Here is a 22,734-nt window from a genome sequence, read left to right as displayed (position 1 = left end):
AGATTTGAGTCTCAAAGAGGTAGAAAATAGATCTGAGACATATAACTGGAGCGTTTGACACATCAAGACATTACATGTTATGATTCTGCCATTTTTGCTAAATGTATGTAAAAAAAAAAATATATATATATATATATATATATATATATATATATATATATATATATATATATATATATATATATATATATATTATATAGGACACCTTTGCAGGGCCCGTGACTGGAGGATGCTGGCGGACATTGGCCGTCAACTAATTTTTCCACCTGAAATAGCTTCCACCAACCTCAGGCCAGACTTGGTGTTCTGGTCCCCTTCACAGAAGACTGCTTACATTATAGAACTCACAGTTCCATGGGAGAACTCTGTTATCCAGATGAGCTATGAGCGCAAGAAGCTGCGTTATGCAGAGCTTGCAGCAGAAGCAATGCAGCGTGGCTGGAAGACCAAAGTTTATCCGGTTGATGTGGGATGCAGAGGATTTGTTGCGTCGTCTACCATCAGACTGCTGAAGGAGCTTGGAATCCACAGTCAGGCTCTGCGGAAGACCATCAGATCACTTTCAGAGGCGGCTGAAAGAAGCAGCCGGTGGATTTGGATCAAGCGGAAAGATCCATGCTGGGCCCCAAGTATGTCAGTATGATCTCTCTGATTGGCTGTTCGAAGGTTTCATTCATCTCCATCTCAGGACACAGGTTCGGGAAAGCCCCTTGTAGTATCCATGCATTAGTGCGGTTTCTCATTTTTTAGTCTTCTTCTCTTTTTCCACTAAAACACAAAGGGCTGACAACGCCTGCACCATTTTCAACTTTTTATCAGACATTATTCTCGATTAGTAGGCTACCTATAACACAAGTGGTGTGCGACAGCAGTGTGAAAATGGTCTTCTCGTATCATAACAACGGACTACCGCAGCCCACTGGCATTGAGAGTTATTACCTCTCATGCGTGCGTAGAGCGTACTTGCTGATTGGCCGTCGGCTGTAGTCTTTGCGGTGTGTTCTAGTGCAATTTTTTGGCCGAGATGTGAGGCGGCGTAATGCGATAACACAGGCGGCTTTCTTCACCACTAGTTCTTTGCCGTCTACTTGGTGTAACAGGTACGGGATGGAACCTGCTTACAGCTTAAAGTATGTCTGTAAAAGACAAAGAAAACACACTGAGTCGACTGTAGTTGTTCACTCTTCTGTCACTTCTGTCAGACTTTTATTAAACAAATGTTTAAATACCAAAACATACAAAATATGTTACTTCTCTAAGTGAATTTCAGACACTCTGATTAATTCACGAAATACAAAACCTAATTTTACTGTTCAAATCAACATCCATGCAAACACAAGCTCATTATGGTTTAATTACCTAAACTAGCATTTTGCCTCTTAGCAAGATTTTCAATGGGAAAAACCCATGTTAACTGACAGAGCTACCAGATAAACAAATAACATTTAATTTCAATTTCAATTTCAATTTTCAATTTATTTTGTATAGCGTCAACTCAGTGTTATCTCAAGACACTTTACAAAAAGCAGGTAAAATACCTTACTCTTTGTCTGTTTATATTACAAAAGAGCAGGTAAAAATACCTTACTCATTGTTATGTTACAAAAAGCAGGTAAAAGCAGGTGTTCTGGCAGGCCGTCAACCAACGATCTTGAGGAGCCTAAGAGAGCTCAAGAGCTCTCAGGAAAGTAGGTGGTTAGTGACTGAGATTTACAGATAGATACATGCAGTAATATGATGTACTGTATATGTAGAGAGAGAGAGAGAGAGAGAGAGAGAGAGAGAGAGAGAGAGAGAGGAGCACAAGGTGCCAGTTTCCCCGGTAGTCTAAGCCTATAGCAGCATAACTAAGAGCTGGTCTACACCAGCACTAACTATAAGATTTATCAAAAAGGAAAGTTTTAAGTCTATTCTTAAAAATACAGACTGTGTCTGCCTCCCGGACCCCGGCTGGAAGGAGATTCCAGAGGAGAGGAGCCCGATAACTGAAGGCTTTACCCCCCCATAGTACACTTGGAGACTGTAGGTACCACCAGCAGGCCTGCATTCCGGGACTGCAACGCTCTCGAGGGACAGTACGGCACTAGTAGCTCCTTCAGGTAAGACGGTGCCTGGCCATTTAGCGCTTTGTAGGTGAGAAGAAGGATCTTGAATTCTATTCTAGACTGTATAGGGAGCCAGTGCAGAGAAGCCAGGACAGGAGTGATGTTGTCCCATTTCCTGGTTCTGGTCAGTACATGAGCTGCAGTGTTCTGGACCAGTTGAAGAGTCTTTAGAGATTTGCCAGAGCACCCTGACAAAAGAGAGTTACAATAATCCAGTCTGGAGGTAACAAATGCATGAACTAGTTTTTCTGCATCATTTTGCGACAGGATATTCCTGATCTTGGATATATTACGAAGGTGAAAATAGGCTGTTCTTGAAACTTGACTGATGTGAGAGCTAAAAGACATATCTTGATCAAAAAGAACTCCTAGATTCCTAACAGTGGTGCTAGATGCCAGGCTGATGTCACTAAGGACAGTCAAATCACTAGAAAAAGTCTAAGGTTCTTAAGGCCTAGCACAATAACTTCAGTCTTGTCTGAGTTAAGTAGCAAAACATTTCTGGTCATCCAGGTCCGAACGTCCTTAAGACACGTTTCTAGCTGACATAACTGACTGGTGCCATCGGGCTTCATTGATACATAAAGCTGAGTATTATCTGCATAACAATGAAACTGTATGGAGTGTTTCCTCATAATATTTCCCAGAGGAAGCATATATAATGTAAAGAGAATTGGTCCAAGCACTGAACCTTGTGGGACTCCATGGCAAACTTTAGTGTGCATAGAGGACTTATCATTAACATGTACAAACTGAGATCGGTCTGATAAGTAGGATTCAAACCAACTTAAAGCAGTCCCTGTAATTCCAAGCAAATGCTCCAGTCTGTACAACAGGATCCGATGGTCAATGGTGTCAAAAGCAGCAATAAGATCTAACAAGACGAGCACAGACAGAAGTCCCCTGTCTGAGGCTAGAAGTAGATCGTTTGTAACTCTAACTAGTGCAGTCTCAGTGCTATGGTGGACTCTAAATCCTGACTGAAACTCCTCAAATAAACTGTTGTCATGGAGAAAGTCACACAGCTGTTTAGCTACCACCTTCTCCAAGATCTTCGAGAAAAAAGGAAGGTTGGATATAGGCCTGTAGTTAGCCAGAGTTCCTGAGTCCAGAGTAGGCTTTTTAAGTAGAGGTTTGATTACCGCTACTTTAAATGCCTGGGGTACATAGCCTGCCAGTAAAGACGAATTGATCATATCTAATATAGAGTTGCTAATTAAGGGAAAGACTTCCTTAAACAGCTTGGTTGGGATTGGGTCCAAAATACAGGTTGACGGTTTCGACACAGAAAAAATTGAATATAGCTCTGAAAGGTTGATTGGAGAAAAACAGTCGAGATTAATATCTGGTCCTGGAACTGTCTCTGCCGTATCAAACGTATTCGCACCAGGTAAGGACAGGAGGTTACCAATTTTGTCTCTGATGTCTAGAACTTTGTTGTTGAAAAAACTCAGGAAGTCATTACTGCTGAGGGCTAGATGAGAGTCATGGAGCTATGACTCTCTGTCAGCCTGGCTACAGTGCTGAAAAGGTATCTAGGATTGCTTTTGTTTTCCTCAATTAGAGAGGAGTAGTAGGCAGCTCGGGTGTGACGTAGAGCCTTCATATATCTTCTATGACTATCCTGCCAGAAAAAACAAGATTCTACCGTTTTGGTCGAGCGCCATATTCTTTCAAAATTCCGCAACGACTGTTTCAGAGTACGGATTTCTGAGTTGAACCATGGAGCCACTCTCCGCCGCTTGACAACCTTCTGTTTCAGGGGAGCAATCGAATCCAGAGTAACTCTCAGCAAATCCGCTGCACTATCAACAAACTGATCTAGCTGAGAGGGTCTGATCTAAAGCTATTATAAAAGTTTCTTGAAACACGGTACTGAATCAAAAACAGCTGAAATAGCTTCCTTAAATCTAGCAACAGCACTATCCGACAAACTTCTAGAGAGCACACCTCTTCCAGGCAGAGGTAATTCTGGTAGGACAAAATCGAATGTAATAAAAAAAAAAGGTCTGATAGCAGAGGATTTTCTAGGAAAACTGTAAGGTTATGGATTTCAATTCCATAAGCTAAAACAAGATCCAGGGTGTGGTTAAAACGATGAGTAGGTTCATTTACACCCTGGGTGAAACCAATAGAGTCTAATAGTGACATGAAAGCTGTGCTCAGGCTATCATTATCAACATCCACATGGATGTTGAAGTCACCAACAACAATTATTCTATCACTGCTCAGGACTGAATCTGATAAAAATTCAGATAGAAACTCAGAATATGGGCCAGGAGGACGGTAAACTACAACAACTAGAACTGGCTGAAAGGTTCTTGAGACTGGATGTGAAAAACTAAGAACAAGGCTTTTAAAAGAAGAAAAATTCAGTTTTGGTCGAGGGTTAACTGGAAGTCCAGAATTAAAAATAGCTGCTACTCCACCACCTCGTCCGGTGTCTCAAGGTATATGAGTACAAAAATGACTGGGAGGAGTGGATTTATTCAAACTAACATATTCATCTTGACACAGCCAGGTTTCAGTCAAAAAAAGTAAATCAATATGCTGATCTGATATCAGATCATTCACTAAAAGAGATTTGGATGCTAAGGACCTAATGTTCAAAAGTCCGGAGTGAATCTTCTGATTTTTTAGCAAAATCGTATTCGTAGTCTTTAACTGATGCAACAATCTTACTTTTGTACATAAACAGAATGAATGATCTATTTATTTATTTTACACAGTATCATGAGCGTTTTTAACCAACTGAAACTCAGAAGGGAATTGAAAATGAAAGTTATGGTCATGCACTTTTCTTAGCATGCTAGCACTCACAACCGTTTTTACTCTCTTTACAAACATAAGACTAACAAAGTGTTATAGAACCAATAAAACTTTAAGTGGAATTAAATCTACATCATATTGTGAAAGTTCTGTGTTTTAAACTTCAATTCCTAACCTGTAAAAGACAAAGAAAACACACTGAGTCGACTGTAGTTGTTCACTCTTCTGTCGCTTCTGCCAGACTGAAGCAGAGCGCAGCAAAGACAATATTGTGGCATATACAGGAACAGCTTCAAAATAACTTTAAAACACAGATATGTTTGTATAATATTCATACAAAATAACCAAATACAATAACAAAATGTGACAACACATTTCGGTGTGTCACACACTCCCCGACAAAAATAAAGAATGGCTCCTGACATTTCCAAAATCTATAACCTTTGCCCTTATAAACTCTTGTCAATGACCGTAAAACTCTGTATTTGAATCACTACCTTAGAAACAAACAATGTAGGTGCATGGTAAGTGTAAGGTGTTTGAGTGTAATAGATTGCTTGTGAAAATGGCATATTCATAGGTGAGACATGAGGTTCTGCCCCCTTGTGGCATATACAGGAACAGCTTCAAAATAACTTTAACCAAAACACAGATACGTTTGTATAATATTCATACAAAATAACCAAATACAATAACAAAATGTGACAGCACATTTTGGTGTGTCACATTGGTGTGTCAGGGCCTTGAGATCATCCCTGCAGGAATGGAAAATGAATAAATATGAAAAAATTTCCCTGTTTTTTTGTCTCTTTCTCTGCTCTGTATTTCATTTCCCAGGCAGCAGCTTAGATAAATAAATTAAAAAAACGTTTCCCCTGCAGGATTCCATTGAATCATTTAGCCATGTGTCTGTCCTTCGGTTTACCGGTCATTTATTTAGTCATTAATGTTTTCATTTCTTTTAGATCTGACGACCCAAAAATTGACTATTTCTCTACTCAAACTGTGCAATCTGTTGAAAACAAAAAACTGGACAGCATTTACACATAAAACGTGCAATATCTACGCTGTTAATGCATCAGTGTATATTCATATTTGTAAACATTGTTTATATTCTCAATTACCTGCGCTTGAACATAGCTTATTATTATTACTACTTTATTATTGCTTTCACTTGGTACTTGTGCTTATTATGTTGTTATTGCTATTTTTATGTTTTTTTTATTGTGAACTTATCTGTACTTCTTACTGTATTTTGGTGTTATGAGCAACTGTAGCAAACAAATTTCCCCCTGGGATTAATAAAGTATTTCTGATTCTGATTCAGCGGGGATGCCAGACTTGAAAATCTTGTGTCTTAACGTTTCAAATAAAAGGCTTCACCTCGCATCCTCATGTGTAACGGCTCAGGGTCGTCTCCACATGTTCCCCAGACTGATTCAGCCCCTGGTTATATTAATTATAGTAAATGGTTTTACAGACTTTACAGATAATACAAGTTGAAGTCATACAGAAGTGGAATTGTTTTCCTGCTCCATGTGTGTAACATCCCTTATAATAATCAGGCACACTTAACATCTATCTCAATTCTACAATTCACTTAGCAGACGTTTTTATCCAAAGCAGTCTGCAGTCAGTAATTGTTTCACTCTAATTGCTCCTGGCCATTACAGCTGTGCATTAGAAGCTTTTTGCAATGAGACTGATTTGTATAGAAAGGGGACAATTTTCCCCAAATGACTGCATAATGGTTTAATGAAATATGTGCGAAGGCGCAGTCAGGGGAACATTTAATCATCTGCGTGTTTTGTGAATTAGACTGTTGATTCATTTGCACGGATTAAACGGGTGCAAAAGCCACACAATAGTTCAGTGAATCAGGTCCAGATAGTACAACGTAAATTAAAACAGGAATTCCTTCTGAATGCCCTCATACTGGGCCAATCAATCTTTCATTTCATATTTGATTTATTTGCTCATTTTAGTGTTTGGTTCCAACAAAATATAACACACAGCATGAAATATTTCCTCATGATAACACTGTCCATAAGCAAACAGGAGCAGGAAGAAGAAAACTTATAATACCTGCCGCTTTCTTTCTATACAAAATATACTATTGAAACAGAATTCTTTCATAAAACAAAAATCAATCAACAATATAGAAAAAATCAGATAAAATCATTTAGATTTACTCAATAAATTCAGAATTTCCCAAAACGTTTTCTTTATACATTTTTTAAAATTGTATAATATTTGAGCAGCATTTTAAAGAGCCCATATTATGCCCTTTTTGGGGTTCGTATATTTAATCTATGTACCTACTAAAGTATGTTCACAATAGATAAAGTTTGAAAAAAAGTGTCTGTTTTCATGTCCTGCCGCTCCACGCACCGGCTCGCTTCTGACTCTCTCTCTAAGGCTCTGAAGTGCCCACGTTCAGAGTCCCCACGTGTGCCAAGTCTGATCTGATTGGTCGGCCTATCGGCTCTGTCGTAATTGGTCATATTCCCATATAGGGAATGCAGCCACTGGCTTTGCCCGAGGGGAGCATAAACATTAGCACCTTAGCACTACTGTACTACCGCAGGCTACAGCATATCGTGGGCATGCTACAGAAGTTAATGGGCGTGCAACATGAGCTGCTGGGCTTGTCACAACGAGCCAATGGGCTTAGATCAGTGATATCACACTGACAATGACGTCACACTGACAAATTTTTATCGAGGGGAGCTAGAACTGAGCGTTACATGCGGCTAACGCTGCAGCTAACAGGAGGACGTAGGAGAAGCCGCGTTTCCGCGGACTTTGAATTTTTGCACATAGATGTGCATGCACAGGACACTTGGAAAACACACTAAAGAGCATATAAAACCAGAAAAAGCATAATATGGGACCTTTAAGTGATTGTCGAGAGAATTCCATAATTTAACTCCTTTTACTGAAATACACATTTGTTTTTAATGAAGTGCGTGCAAATGGACTTTTAAAATTAAATCTCCGTCTATGATCCTCCTCATTAGATGTAAACACAAACAACTTCTGTACATTTTCAGGCTATGATCTCTGGCTTTAAATGTGACCAGTAATGTTTTCAAATGAACTAGATCTTGAAATGTAATGTAAGGGCACATTGTCCTTTTAAATAAACAAACTAAACTAAGTAGCACAGAGGCCTCGCATTGACTAGCTTCCGGTCAGATCAGTCGAATGAAGCGCAGCAACTGGACGCAAACCATAGTTTGCAGTGCATCAATACCTCTGGAAAGCCGGGTTGGCATAGAGAGGGGGTGCTCCTGGGATGCTTGGAGTCACTTCCCAGCCCTCTGGAGGCGTCATAGGCTCATGGAGGAAACATTAAGGAGGGCTTAAATTGAAGGGAAATGTAGGAACACACGACCTAATTTTGAAAATGTCCTAGAAATGTGGGAACCATTGGGCTGTGGGAACAGAGGGCGGACCCCTGTGAGGGAATAAACAGTCTGTTAGTATGTTCTCTAACGTTCACTTTGTTCATAAGTCTGATCGCTCTTTTCTGTAACACAAACAAAGGTTTAGTATTAGTCATATAAGTGCTGCCCCATACCTCTGTACAATAACTGAAATATGAAAGAACAAGCGAATAATACAACATATGGAGAGAATCGGAATCCAAACTGTCAATCACCAATCAAATGTGTGGTTTCCACGTCAGTTTTTCATCAATTATGACTACCAGAAATTTAGCTTCAGACACTCTTTCAATGTGAACACCGTTTGCGACCATGCTGATGTGATCCTCCTTTTTTCTATTTCCAAAAATCATATATTTAGTTTTATTCCAATTCAACGATCATTTATTTGCATCAAACAACCTTTTAAGTTTGTCCATTTCACACACTAAAGTCTCTGTAACGGACTTCAAATCCTTTCCTGAACAATAAATATTTGTGGCAAACAAAAGAAATTGCCCAAGGACAATTTTAACAGGCGAGGAGCCGCTGAGTCTAACCCCTAACCTTCTGGTTGACAAATGACCACTGAGCCACAGCTGCCACAAGTTGTTCTTAAATTTGTTCATCATTGAAATTTCAAGAATTGTAATAAAGCAATCACTGAGAATTAGAAAAAGACCAAATTTGGCAGTAACAGACAATTAGAATCTAACTGAGCATGTAGCTTTTTATCAGCATATCATTGTTTTCAATCATTATGGTCTGTGGTTACAACAATCATTGTAACACATCTGCAGTCTTTATAGAGAACACTTAATTCTTTAAAGTTGCTGTCTAGTTTTTTGGCAATTCCCTCCAATAAACAGTCAGAAAGTCGTTATAGCTCCAGCGCACGAAGAATTCCAATTCTTATTCGAAAAGGAAAAATAATTGAACCAGCTAAAGCCGATTAAAAGCATCCAGTGTCCCCAAATGTCTTAGTTATAAACCTAAAGAGAAATAGAAAGAATGACAAAAAAAAAACTGTTTTCTTCCCCCTCTTTTAATTCACATAATTATTCATTTATCTTTGTTATACAATCATTTATTGATTTATTCAACAGAGTTCATGTGCAACACAACTGTTGGTCCAGAGTTAGCTACGAAGCTAATTTATGTGGTAACTACTATGCCTTAGTGGTGAAAGTGGGTACACAAGTTTTTATTTAAAACATTCTTGAATGAGTCCCAGAATGAAAACTAAGAGACAATAAGAAATATATATATCAGTAATAGGAAACATCTTCTGCCAGGCTGAACATAATAGCAAACCTCTGCACAGTCAGAAAGTTGATACTGAACATTTCTGCAATCGTATGGATAATGTAATTCAGTCCCTTGCCAACATATTTTAAATTCTTTATTTTTTTTCTGCAACGGCTGTGCAGGCAAAACTGCAGCATGGCTTACACTGTGGTTATATAGAAGAAGAAAAAAGACGTGATTAAGGTTAGGAAACTCAACACTTGGTTTAGGTTGGGGAATGATTGTGGGTACACTAAAAAACAAAACATTTTAGGTTGGTTATGGCATTTTGAGAAAGTTCTCTGATACTTCAATTCAGCAGCTTAACAAATACAATCTCCGCTTTTGGTGCTCCTTCAGAATGTCTGAGCTTTAACATTTTCGGATGTGTTTTGCAGGACTGTGACAACTGATGCGAAGAACAAGCAAGTTACAACAGTCAGCGCTTCTCAAGTTGCTATCATGGTGTATCTGAGTTACTGGTATCCATCAATGTTTTAGGGCGCACTCACACTAGGCCCAGTTGCCCTCAGCCATACAACACATGTATGGCTTTACATGGTCATGAAGTGTGCTTAGTTGACAAATCAGACAGACTCAAAAAAATTAAAGAAGGATGCACGGTCAAGTCCGTGTCAGCACATGGTTGAACAACTTAAAGAACATGACAGCTACTTTACTGACTCTGTGGCTAATTTTGACTCTTTTTTTAGTCAGATTCAGCGAGAACACTCCAGGATTTCCTGATAATGGAAGGCTGTCTACGTTTTGTGCCCCTGCTTGTCCTCCTGCATGCTTGAGCAACTGTACCGTGTCTAAGCACGCCTCTTCCAACCATGCCAGGGAACAAGGAAGTGTAACAGAGCACTCACACAAATCAAACGAACTGGACTTTGAGGGTGAAGCGTGCTTTGAAACGGTACGGTTTGCCTAATGTGAGTGCGCCCTTGGAGGGTATAGCCAGAAGAGGCAGAAGTCAAAGTGCTGTTGGATGAAAACCACCTGTGATGAAGAGGCTGAAATGATTGGTAAATTGTAAACTTTGTGTTTCACATTAACAGAGCCAGGGCTGTGAACACAAGGTATGTTTTCTGACAGGAAAGCTAGTTTAGATGATTAAGAACATTAGAGCCCTAATGACCGCCACAACATGAATAGCCTACTGGCTGATGTATCCTGTAACCTGTAAATGAAACTGTCTGATAAATGTAGCAGATAAATACAAATGTCCCTCAGAGATGTTGTGGAGTAGAAGTAAAGACGACATAAGAGAAAGGATTTAAGTGAAGGGAACAGAAGTTCTATATTTCTATTGATGTTGTTAGCAACAGCCCATGGCGGGAGCATGGCCTGAGAGCAAGAAATGATTTACCCATATAGACGATTCCCAATTGGATAACAACTGTGTTTCAAATATGCTTAAATAAAAGACTTGTGTCCAATTATCAACGAGTACAAAGCAAGGAATCCGTGTTTTCCCTTTGTCACACTGAGATGTAAGCGCATCTCTGTGGAAACATTTCATAAAAAAAAAAAAAAAAAAAAAAGAAACAAAAATGTTGGACCGAAAACAAAGCGGTGGTTATAAGTGAAGCTCTCAGTTGTTGGTCCAATGTTAAAAGAGTGAACAGATGATAAATAATGTAAATCATAAACTGACCGTCCATCTTGACTGTGTTTTTAACCGCAGAGGACTTGTTATACACCTTTATTATTCCTTTATATAATGTATGAAAGTAAAAATTCATCCATTGAAACACATTTTAAGAAGCCTTTGGCATGGATGCGCTTAACAGAGCGAATTCTCTAAACAGAGTTATTAGTTTGTTTCCATTTCTTTTAACCAGAAAGAACCACGTCAAAGTCAAGTAATTTAACAAACAAATCAAACAGAGTCCGTTCATTAGTGGACACCTAACCAGAATAACATGCTGGATGTTTCTGCGACTTAAAGTTCTTTTTTTTGTAAGTGGCTTAGAAGCAGTTCGGATGTGAGCATACCTCGACGTTAACAGGTCTGATGTTTGACTGACGAGTGTTTTTCCTGTGGAGAGAACATGGTTCTGGTTCTACTGGTGATCATTTATAAGACAGTGTTGAGAGTCCGATGGCAGCAGCTCCATCACCGCCACGGACATGTGTGAGCAACATGGTCTACCAAAAAGTCTTTCATAGTCGAAAACAAACAAGCCGTGTGAGGCATTCTCATCAGAGACAGCTTAATGGGAACCACTGGCCACACCTGCTGCACAGACACAGACAAAGAGGGCTGAGCGGCATGCACCCCCGTTAGCATCCCTGCTGGTTTAAGTATTTGTGCAAGCAGCTTTTGCGATTATTCATCAGTCTGATGACGCGGCACTGAACACACTACAAACACTTGTCCTTCCACGGCTGTGTAGATATACATGCTGGATTTCATAATAAGGGGATGCCTTATTTAAATAAAATACATGTCCTCCTTACAGCTAAGTAGCACGTCACTTATATGTTCATTTCACAGCAGGGATGCTGTGCTGACTTGCTGTCCTCTTGTCTTTATCAGTCGCTCCCAAGGGTGGCCTCCTCTGCCTGCTGGGAGAAAAATACACAGAGATACTTTAGAGATACTACTTTTTTACCCTAAATTGGAGCAGTTTGGATAAGTGACTTCATGCATTTTAAATCAAGTCTGGAGAAGAAAGGCCAAGTTTGAATCATTTTCCATTTTAAACGTTTTTTATTTTATTCTTTCTCACTAACTAACTCACAGTTAGGGTTGGTTTTAACACATTAAAGTTAAAGGATAGGTTTGTGGTCTGTCTTGCAGCTGGTTCACACAGCAGTGTGTGTTGGTCATGAAGTCTCTTGCTCCTTTTGCATTTTAACAGGTTAGAGCAGCCAGACCGCTGTTTTTTAGCTGGGCGTCTCGGGCATCTCAGTGGGGGAGTATAGCTATGTACCCTCAAATTATTACTTGGGCCTGAGGGAACATAGTGCCTAATTTGGGAAAAAATCCTTGAGGGAACATAGAGCATCATTTTGATCGGGAGAGGGACATTTAAAAAAAAAAAAAAAAAAATAGGGAAAATTAAAGCTGAGGGAACAAAGGAATGACACCCTCAGGGGACAGTCAGATTGGAATAATAACCGCAATATTACACCTTTCACAACAATCACAGTGTCTTCATCTGTGGAAAATGTCCAGTTCATTTAAAAAAATCTATATTTCTTTGTCTGCCTGAGTGGACTCTGCAACAGGATAAGCCACAGCAGTTTGGTGGGCCAGCTGTGATGGCTGCTCAGTCCTGCTATGTGTAGATAGCATCACTCTGGTTGCTTTGACACACACTGATTGGCCGAGGAGTGACTCTTGCCTTGTACAGTTTGGCCTATCGGGTCAAACTTAGCAGCCATCAGGTTAAGCAGAGGAGAAACAGTGGGCAGTAACTCCTTTAGGGATATGATATGAGCATAAGTATTTATTTCATTATTGATGGACAGCTACAGGTCAAAGGGATATGTGATTCATCAGTAACTCTCAGTGTCTTGTGTCATTTATGTACAATTCTTTTGAATGTTAAACTATAAGATGTGTAACAGTTACCTGTTTATGCAGAAGTTGCTGCAGTTAGAGTCGCTGTGCAGTGTGCACGCACAGCGACGGGTCACCGCCCCCCTCCTCACCCGCTTAGTCCCGGCAGAGCGCCTCTTACGCGGGGATCCCTGGTAACTGGACATACCATATGGTACTGTGTGTCTGAAAGGACAAAAAAAAGTAGACCCATTAGGACCCTTTTCATTTTACATTCACCAATTGAACAGAATCAGACTCTGTTTGAGAAATGTTATTGTTCTGATGCTGAGTCAGTGAGGGAATGATTTAACTCTAGCTATTTTCATACTGGACTTCATTACACTCAGAGGTGTTTTTAATATTTTGTTCTCGGCCTTTTGGATTCATCCTGGGGTCAGAACTTTGAAAATCCTTTTAAAATAATGTAGTCCAGTGCAACACTGTGACAGATTGCAGCCTTACAAGTAACTTCTGGTGGAGAAATAAGAAAGCCTCGCCAACAATTTTATATCAGCTTTACAAATGTCTGTGAAGGTTTCTAGTCTTCCAGGTTATGGGAGGTTATTCCAAAAATTAAAAAAAAAAAAGCCTTGTGGATGTGAGATGAAGGCAAGGAGCACATGTGAACAGCCAGGTCAAGAGAATCTCCGGATGAGTCCTTAAATTATCTAGATATTTTTAGAAAATGTAAAAAAATGGCTTCTGTTATCTTTTTACATTTTCTCTTCTAATCAGTGTCAGCTCAAAAGCCTTGAACAGTACAGCTTGACATTTTGACATTTTTATCTTCTCCTATTTGTCTTTTTTATTGCGTTATTTGTAGCTCTTTTTATTGCTATTTGTCCATTTATATTGTTTTTTTTAACCTGTACAGCCCTTAGAAACATGTTACATAAATATTCTTGACTTGACAATTTGTAACCAAGCCGCCTTCCTCAATGAAAAACAGACAGAGCCAGTGTGCTGAGCCAGAGGACTCAGGACACCCTAAAGCAACTGAATGCTACTGGAATTTACTACACCACTTCAACTCACCACCTGCCGAAATGAATCAGTTTATTGGAACAATTGTCACATTAATTTTAACAGCTAGCTATGTAATGCATGTTGTAATATTGAAAATATATATATATATATATATATATATATAATATATAAGTGAATATGCTGGGAATGACTCTGCCTATAACTCTGACAGAGAAAAAAAAAATCATGCTGTTCCCCACATATTTTCTTCTTTTGAGTGCGATGCAAAAACAAAACAAATGCTCTCCTTTGAGGAGATTAAAGGTCTTTGAGGTAGAATCAAAAAAGATGTTGTTGTGTTTGGTTTAGTGAGTTTGTACTGTAACAGCTGATCCAGCTGGAATCCATATTGGAGAAGAGCAGAGTAGACTTAGCTTTCCAAAAGGGAAAATGTGTCCTAGGCACAGAGCTCGGTCTATTCTGTTGGATTAAGAGCATCAGAAATCACGAGAAGCGTTTAGTACGTGGATTACTTGAAAGCAAACAACAAAAAGAGACATTTGGCAATGACAACAACTTTGCAACCCAAAAAGAAACACACATAAGATGCAAAAATGCAAGTGCTGCAGGTGTTTGTAGTTATTGCACAATTGCCCTCGGACCTGACCTTTTGCTCAGCTGGAATTCTTTTTTTTTTTTTTTTGACAAACTCAAGATGGCTCACTCATTATGCTCAGCACTTCTCCGCCTTAAGCTCCAGATGAGCTTTCTGAGAGTCTGGGAAATAATGCTGATGAATTTAAAGGAATAATGACTTTTTGATCCAGTAGATGTCGCCCTGCAGCACCAGCATTAAACCGAAACAAACTGCTGTTTGGTGATATCTCCACTATTACTGAAGCCTCCGCTCTCCTCCTGCAACACACCTCCAACCCCCCCTCCACTCGCGTTCACACAAAGGAGTTATGAATGAAAATGCCAATAACCAACATTAGAGCAGAAATACTTTTAAATGTCTGTTGTGATGAGTCATTATAAAGGCATCACTGGTTTAGGACTCGACTTGAAATCTGACTTATTAATTTAACTCCTGATGTAAAATATGTGTTGGCTGGAAGCTAACTGCCCTTCACATTTCTTGTTCAAAGACCTCTCTATGATTATACACCAAGCCAAACATTCACTCAATATGTCAGATTTTTGAAAGGTATTGAACTGAGAAAGGCTCCATCTCTTGTTTAATTCCAAAAAAATGTCTGTAAAAACTCCAACTTTCGGGGAAACCGCCAAGAGGAAGGCATCCTTTGAAACGATCAAACTGTAAAGTTAGAGCGGTAAGTCAAAAGGTCGACTTACTGAAACAGCTGCAGGTACTAAATTGTCACTGAAGGAAGACATGTTCCCCTAGCAATCATAGCACTTCAGGTTTATACATGCAGACACCAAAGTGAACCTTCAATCAATATCTGCAGCTGTTCCATACGATCCATTTGTCTGTCCAAAATATCCAGCGCTATTGGTCTGAGACAAGTGATGATGATATTTAAGTACATGTGTCCCATAAAAACAGCTCTGACAAAAAGTTACAAGAGAGTTCAACAAGGTGAAAAGGTGAACAGGAGCAGGTACAAAGCATTTACAGTAGCAGGCTGTAATATACTGCACACAGGGAGTGTTAACAAGCACTGAGTTACACTTTCACCCTTAGCAATAAACACACTTTGTTATACAAATTTGGAGACTGTTTGGCCTCTTAACCTGTTAATTTAACAAAATAAATCTTGCTATTATCAAGTCACCTGCAATTGGGGTAAATATGCACTCACACACTGCCACGCAAATAGCATCTGGTTGTGCTGAGTGTACTTTTTAAACACAAAATGCATATTTATGGCTTTCTTCTGTGCAATCCCCCCCCCCCCATTGCAAAAATCTTATTCAGAAACGCCAGCAGTGATACAGTTACATACTTGGTATCTGCAGGGACTTCACTGTAACTGGAACTCAGCTTTTTAAGTGCTGTTGGGCCTGACTTTCCAGAGTTCATGGGGGAAAAAAATCCAGTTTTGTTTGACACAATCTTGATGTTATAGTAGGCAAGTTTTATTCTTATTATAATTGTAATAATGAGAAAAATCTGTCTGAGGGAGGTCCTCTGTGAGGCACTCTTCAAGACGTATGAAGATAGGAGCGAGGACTTGCGACTTTTACACCGCAAGTCACACCTACACATTTGCACAATGATGGTACAGTAGAAGCTGCTGTGTAAAGAGTCCATCAATAGCAGCTAATCACATTTATTCGTCGACGGTGAAGCGGCGGGAGCAACTTGGGGTTAAGTGTCTTTCCCAAGGACACATCAGACATGTTGCTGCAGGAGCTGGGGATTGAACCAGCACAAATCAGACAGTGAAATGTTACTATTTTGTGAATCTGAGCTCCCCAACAACCATGAAAAGATGTAGCCCTTCCAATCTTAGATAGTCAGACCCTTTCATTTTGGAATTGAGCTCCATCAGTTTTGAGTACAGTAGTCTCAACAGAGAGTGGAGGCACTCAATCTGCGGCCGTTTGTTACACTTTACTATCTTAGACGTTGATCAGTGATGCACCAGATGCTCTTGAGTGATCGCAGACCTTTCTTTGCAAGAATGCTCTGGTGTGCAAAGTGACAGCCGAGGAAAGACGATGTAAAGCGTGCATTTTTTTCCGTCAGCACTACAGAAAGCCCAGTGCGAAATCAATCACGCTTCAATGTATTTGCTGGCTCTGCAGGCTTCATTTGAAGGGCTTTTCAATCCACTAATGCATGTTCTACTGGGAAAATAAAACAGTTGCTACACCTGGTGGCAGAAGGTTGACCTGATACTGGCACCCACTACTTTCACTGTCACTCCACAATCACACTTTCTCATATTTTTTTAAACTGACTCTCTGAAATCTGTGTTCACACTGTCTTTGACAACAAACAGGAGCCCCCCCCTCAGGCACATTGTTTGGAGACAGTCAATAAAGGAACAGATAAACCTCTCTACTAATCTGCTTGTTATTGCATACCAGCATCAGTCAGCGCCCTTCATATTCAGTTTGATTGTTTTCTATGTGGGAGATCAAAAATAAGTTCAACCTTAAGTTTCCAACCTGTGGCAAGTCAAGTGAAATACTCTGAGGTTTCACATGTGCGGATTTAGATAAAACTAATGATTGAAAACAAGGATACTTAACCTGGACATATTATTTAACTCTGAAACTGTGCAATCTGTCTGCAAACTGGTCAATACACCTTTACAACGTTCAATATCTGTTTAACACAGTTCATCTTGTACATTACTTATATAAATATTGCTTTATCTTGTATATATCCTATTATTGTAGCCCTACTTATTGCTTATTTTATTGCTTATTTTATGATCTCTATTTTATTTTATTTCCTACTGCTGTATTGTGTGAAGACCAATGGTAACACTGAATTTCCCCCTGGGATAAATAAAGCATGTCTGATTCTGATTCTGATTCTGATTCTGATTCTGATTCTGAATGAATTACACTTGATGTCTTGTTGATATGTTGCACTTCAACAGAAAAAGGCACAATGTACATTTCCAAAGTGTTCCTTCTGTGTAAATTTAAGGCTGATCAGACGAACACAAAATGTCTCAGGCGGCATAAAAGTCGACCCCTCTCTGCTGCCTGTTTGCCGCAATCAGAAATCCTCTGAGGTATTAAAATACCTGAGTGCTTAAGGTCTAGCCTGCCTCGGATCACATCAAATCTTATGGTTCAAAAAGTCACAGGAAATACTGAAAAAATCAACCCTGTTTGTTTTGCAGCTCAACGTTCCCTCCTCAAAATCCTCTCCTGGATTAAAACCCAAAAAGTATTTATTTGAAACAAAGTCCGGGGAGTTTGTTTTGGTCATAATTCACATATTTGTGCCTGATACTGTACACGTGTACTAATATGATGGGTGCTTTCCACAACGTCCAACTTTACAAATAATACTACAGCATTTTACAACCTAGACATTTCAGTGAATAGTTGAGATATCTTATGAGAACAATGTGTCAGCTGGAGTCATCTTAAGAATGATACCGCTTCAGGTACATGAGTAATGACACACAGTGATGCCACAATAAAAACCCATGAAAGTCAAACTCCAGAAAGTTAACTCTACATGTACTGCAACTGTACGTAGAAAATGATGTTTGGAGAAAGACTCTTACTCTGGTGTGTTGATCCAGATGATGTCCAGGTGGCAGTAATACACACACTCCTTGTCTTTGTAACTGTAACATGTGCATCTCTTCGCACGCCTCCTGGCAGCTGGCAGGTCACAGGCGGAGCAGGGCCTCGCTCCAGCGTGTGAAGAGACTCCCGCGAGCTCGTTCTCACCTCCGGGCTGGAGTGTACTGAGCTTAACGGCCTCCACTTCCCTCCTACGGATCACATCTTTGCCGGATGAGGAACCTGCGCGGATCAAAGCCAGTTCAGGAGCATTACTACCAGGTGTTAAGATGTTACACGTAATACACCTAGGAGGGGCACGACCTGATCATATTTTCTTTTCTTTTTTTTAATTTACAGGTCTACTTAAGAGATTATTTTACAATCTCTATTCATCACAATTAGTGATGTGATTAATAGTTACAATTATGGATTCATTCAAACATTAGGATGAACTGAAGTACTGTACTGTTCTTGAGTATGGTGTCCTTCTTTTTTAAGTTATACAAATTGGAATATGTAGATATTGTGTATTAATAATGTACTCACTGCTACAATATGTCCTTTTGCTTTTGTTATTCTGCCTGAGGAATACCACCCTACAAGGAAATTAGCCCTCACATTCTTATGTCAAATATTTCTTCTCTCATTATTTGTGTAAGTTGTGTGTAAATAGAATTAAATGAAAGATAAGATACCTAGTTCATTGATCTGTGTTAAAACATCCCAGTGAGCACTAGTCGTGATTTCAACGTTCAAAATTTGGTTGATTACAGGTTGAAATCAGATGTGAACGCATAAGAAGACCTAATGTCCACCCATCATTTAGGGTTCATTTCACTGTGATGGATATTTTTCAACATCTGTACTTCTTCAAGACTTTATGACAATCATATTAAATCAACTAACAGCGGGGCCCTGGTAGCCTAGTGGCGACCCGGGTTCAGATCCCACCTGGGGCTCCTTTCCTAAAATCAATTCAATTCAAAAAACTTTTTTTGTCCCCGGGGGGCAATTCAAAGGCACACAGAGCAGTAAATTAACAACAGTGCATGTCATTCTCCACTCTCCCTTTCTGACTTAATCCACATCCACATCTCTGAACCATAGGCATAAAAAGCCTATCAAGCTACCTTAACAGAACATCACCTGACAGGAATGGCTTGATGAATGCATGTCGGAAATAATAGTCCATTGCGTTAAAACCCGTTAGACCAGTGGTTGTCAACTAATCTAGCCACAGGACCCACCAGCGTCTACTTCATGAAAGACTGAGACCCACATTTCTGCTGTTAAAAATTCATTTTATGCTTTGAAAGAATGTGCAGTTTGGACCTCAGAAGAAATTTAAACATATTTAAAAAGCGCTTCATAGATTATTTTTACAGGCACACATTCGGCATGCGATCCACTTTTGGGTCCAGACCCACCAGTTGAGAAGCACTGCCCTATACTGTAACAGGATTGCTGCTATTAAGTATACATATAGGTCCTGTAGACATCCTTAATTACACCTTATTCTGTACTTAAATGCCTATTACATTTCCAGGTCTTTTTCACAGGGTTATAATGGCCTTTAATCTTATTGCTTCATTTGTGTCTCTCCATCCTGTCGTTACTATCATGTGAACAACCTGCCTGTCATTTGGAGTAAACACAGCACATTATAAAAGAGCAACAAATGGTCCTGCATCATACGACTCACCATTCGCCAAAGATGCTGCCACCACGACGAGAAGCAAAACTCCAATATCAATTGATGACACGATAGCCATCACACAGGAAACATTAGAAATTGAAAAAAAAAAAAAAAAAAAAAAAAAAAGGAAAACGATTTATTTCCCCCCCCCCCCCAAAAAAACTTTTCAAGTTATAAAAACAAACAAAACAAATTTGCAAAAAAAATGAAGAAGTCCAAATGTGCCCGTTGTTCGAAGTCGCTGCTGCCTCTCTGAGGTGAGGTGAGTCCCGACAGAGTATCAGGTGTCCGCTGTGGAGATGCGCTGCTGACTCTTCTGCGTTTGCCTGCCTCTGTCGGACCGGACCCAGGTTTATTATGAACTCTCTCCTCAGCAAAAAAAAAAAAGAAAAGTCAGCAGCAACATTACGCTTGTTTCCGGAAACAATTTTCAGAATAAAAGCTTTCCGCGCACAACCACTTACTCAACAAAGTCTCCCTGTTGCCGTTCTGGCTGCGTACTTCCGGTACACCAGAGGTAAAAAAGTGAAACAGCGTTGTGGCAGCATTTTCCAAATTAAATCTAATTAGAATTGAATAAGTAGTCGATTTCTTTATAATAACAGAATTAACATGACTTCGGCTACATTCGGCTACATTTTTTTATTATGGTTAATTCAACTGTGCTGTCTTTTTTTAAACACAGTAAACTAAGATAGGCTATAAAATAGTTCTAAATTAGTTTTGCAGATTTAGCCTATAAAACATGCTTTGACACTTCATCAAACTGGTGACTCTACATCATACAATAAGGGTTGTAACTCTTTATTAGGTTAATGAAGGAACTGTCTATCTGAAAGTACAATAAAAGTAGTCTACAATTAAACAATGAATACAATTGTGTTTGTAAAAACCACTGCAGCCACAGGGGAAGTTAAGACAAAATACAGCATGTGCAGCTCCTCCGGCTTGCAGTTAGGCTCGCAAAAGTTAGAGTTTGACTCATGCATTGACTGCAGGTTGTTGCAGGTAACTTTTGTAAGGCCTTAACATAGATGTGCTCTTTGTACAGTTTAGTCCAAAACGGTTTTCACATATGTAGTCTACTTTCTGGAAAATTCAAGGACAGCCTGCCCCTGAAGTTGATGTTTATACTTTTTCATCGCAGTGTGAAATGTTCCATGATAGACGGGAGGAGGGGAGGGTCTCAGGGGCCTTACTGTGAAAAAGGATGTTATCATAAGGCCTGCAAGGTAACCAAAGATGGGGGGCAAAGTAAAATATGGCTTTATAATAACAGCTTCTGCCTTTATAAACCCCCTCCCCACCACCAGCTCAGGAGCGCCTGCTGGGGGCCGCTCCATCACTCTGACATCTCTCCATTAGTGCAGGTCCATAGGATCCTGTTTGTGCATGTGTGTGTATTTCAGCCTATGTGTGTGTTGCATGGCTTACAGAGTGTAAAAACAGAATTTCCCCTCACCGGCTCAATGAAAGTAAATCTTAATCCCATTTGCATTCACACATACAGTATATGTTCAACATATTCATTGATATTTTGCTTACCTCATGCATATTCCTGTTCATTTTTTTCACCTCTGAAAAACTATAGTGAAGCTCTAAATTTTTCTGCTGCATTCTTATTGGTCACTGAATATAACAGAAAACAGTGGGAGAATGTAAACAACCATTTTTTCATATGAAAGAGTTCCTAATCGTCTCTTATCACAGAAACTATTTTGTTTTAAATTTGTCAACATTCAAAAACTAAGTAGGTTCTTTTTCAATTAGTGAATAAACAACATCAATCACGATCAAGTTTATCCTGTGAGGAAATTAGTTAATTCATTTTCAAAATGAAAGTTATTTACTTAGAGCCAAACTGCTTCAAAATCAAAGAGTAAAAGCTGAACCAACAGACGGCTGAAATACAGGACATGAAAAATACAACCTACTGAAGGTGCTCAAGTTGAATTTTGAAATGGGACCCGGTTGTACAAGTTGTAGACGGCAGGGCCAAGAGGACACACTGACAATTATCTCATCAAGAAATAAAATTATGAACTGTTTATAGGGCAACTGATAGATATAAAATCAAGTGTGACTGCAGATCTGTCTGCTGGCATTATAACACCAAATACCCCCCCCACACACACACACAGTTAACCACTGGATCAAACAACTGCTAAGAGCTTAACAACATCCTGTAGGTAAACAAGACATCTCCTATGACTCTTGTGTTAACATTAGACTGTGAATTACGATTGAGTTCTCAGACGTTTTGTCTCTGAATAAGCAAAGCAAAGCAAACACTTCCACAGATAACTCACATCCTGGGAGAGAGCCTCATGCTGAGTTCTGAGGATTGAACAAGGTGACTGAGGTAATTGTCAGGGCGTCCTCTTGGCCCTGCGGTCTACGACTTTTACAACCCATTTCAAGATTTATTTATTTATTTGAAGTACCTTAATTGGTAAACAATGAATTTCAGCCGTGTCTGTCGATGTTTATTTAAGATGGCGACTCACAAAATACACCTTCAAGTCTGAGGAAAAGCATGTTGGCTTGAAACGTCACTTGTTAATAAAGCCTTCAAACGGGAGCTTCTTCCCGTGCGGATCTTGTTTCGCTTTCCAGTGGTTCCTATGAACCAGACTCATGTTGAACAGCCATCTGCTTTGACTTTGCTGGGCTTGCAGAAAGTTTTAGAATTGTAGTTTC

At 39.5% G+C, this 22,734-nt stretch overlaps 1 protein-coding gene across 2 annotated transcripts; it reads right to left on the bottom strand.

The window, feature by feature from the left end:
• Positions 1-9,329: 9,329 nt before the first annotated feature.
• On the bottom strand, positions 9,330-20,373 carry LOC136179277 (endothelin-3). 2 transcript variants are annotated; one of them, XM_065955348.1, is made up of 4 exons: positions 20,041-20,373; positions 18,335-18,578; positions 13,176-13,328; positions 9,330-12,163 (listed from the first exon to the last, which is right to left on the bottom strand). In XM_065955348.1, exons 1-4 carry the CDS (start codon positions 20,108-20,110, stop codon positions 12,082-12,084), a joined length of 549 nt encoding a protein of 182 aa, XP_065811420.1. In that variant the 5' UTR covers positions 20,111-20,373; the 3' UTR covers positions 9,330-12,081. The 2 variants fall into 2 exon arrangements, with proteins under 2 accessions (XP_065811420.1, XP_065811421.1); XM_065955349.1 differs by having other exon boundaries at positions 9,330-12,160.
• Positions 20,374-22,734: the final 2,361 nt, after the last annotated feature.

Source organism: Labrus bergylta, chromosome 5 (assembly GCF_963930695.1).
Source record: "Labrus bergylta chromosome 5, fLabBer1.1, whole genome shotgun sequence".
Taxonomy (NCBI): Eukaryota; Metazoa; Chordata; class Actinopteri; order Labriformes; family Labridae; genus Labrus; species Labrus bergylta.
The sequence above is the reverse complement of the archived record's forward strand: the minus strand, read 5'-3'. Positions and strand labels throughout refer to the sequence as shown.

Excerpts from the sequence above, each read along its gene's own strand:
- LOC136179277 (XM_065955348.1), bottom strand. The coding sequence starts at position 20,110 with ATGGCTATCGTGTCATCAATTGATATTGGAGTTTTGCTTCTCGTCGTG. Across the intron at positions 18,579-20,040 it reads GGCAGCATCTTTGGCGAATG|GTTCCTCATCCGGCAAAGAT; the intron begins GTGAGTCGTATG and ends TGATCCGCGCAG. Across the intron at positions 12,164-13,175 it reads AGCAACTTCTGCATAAACAG|CAGGCAGAGGAGGCCACCCT; the intron begins GTAACTGTTACA and ends TTTTTCTCCCAG.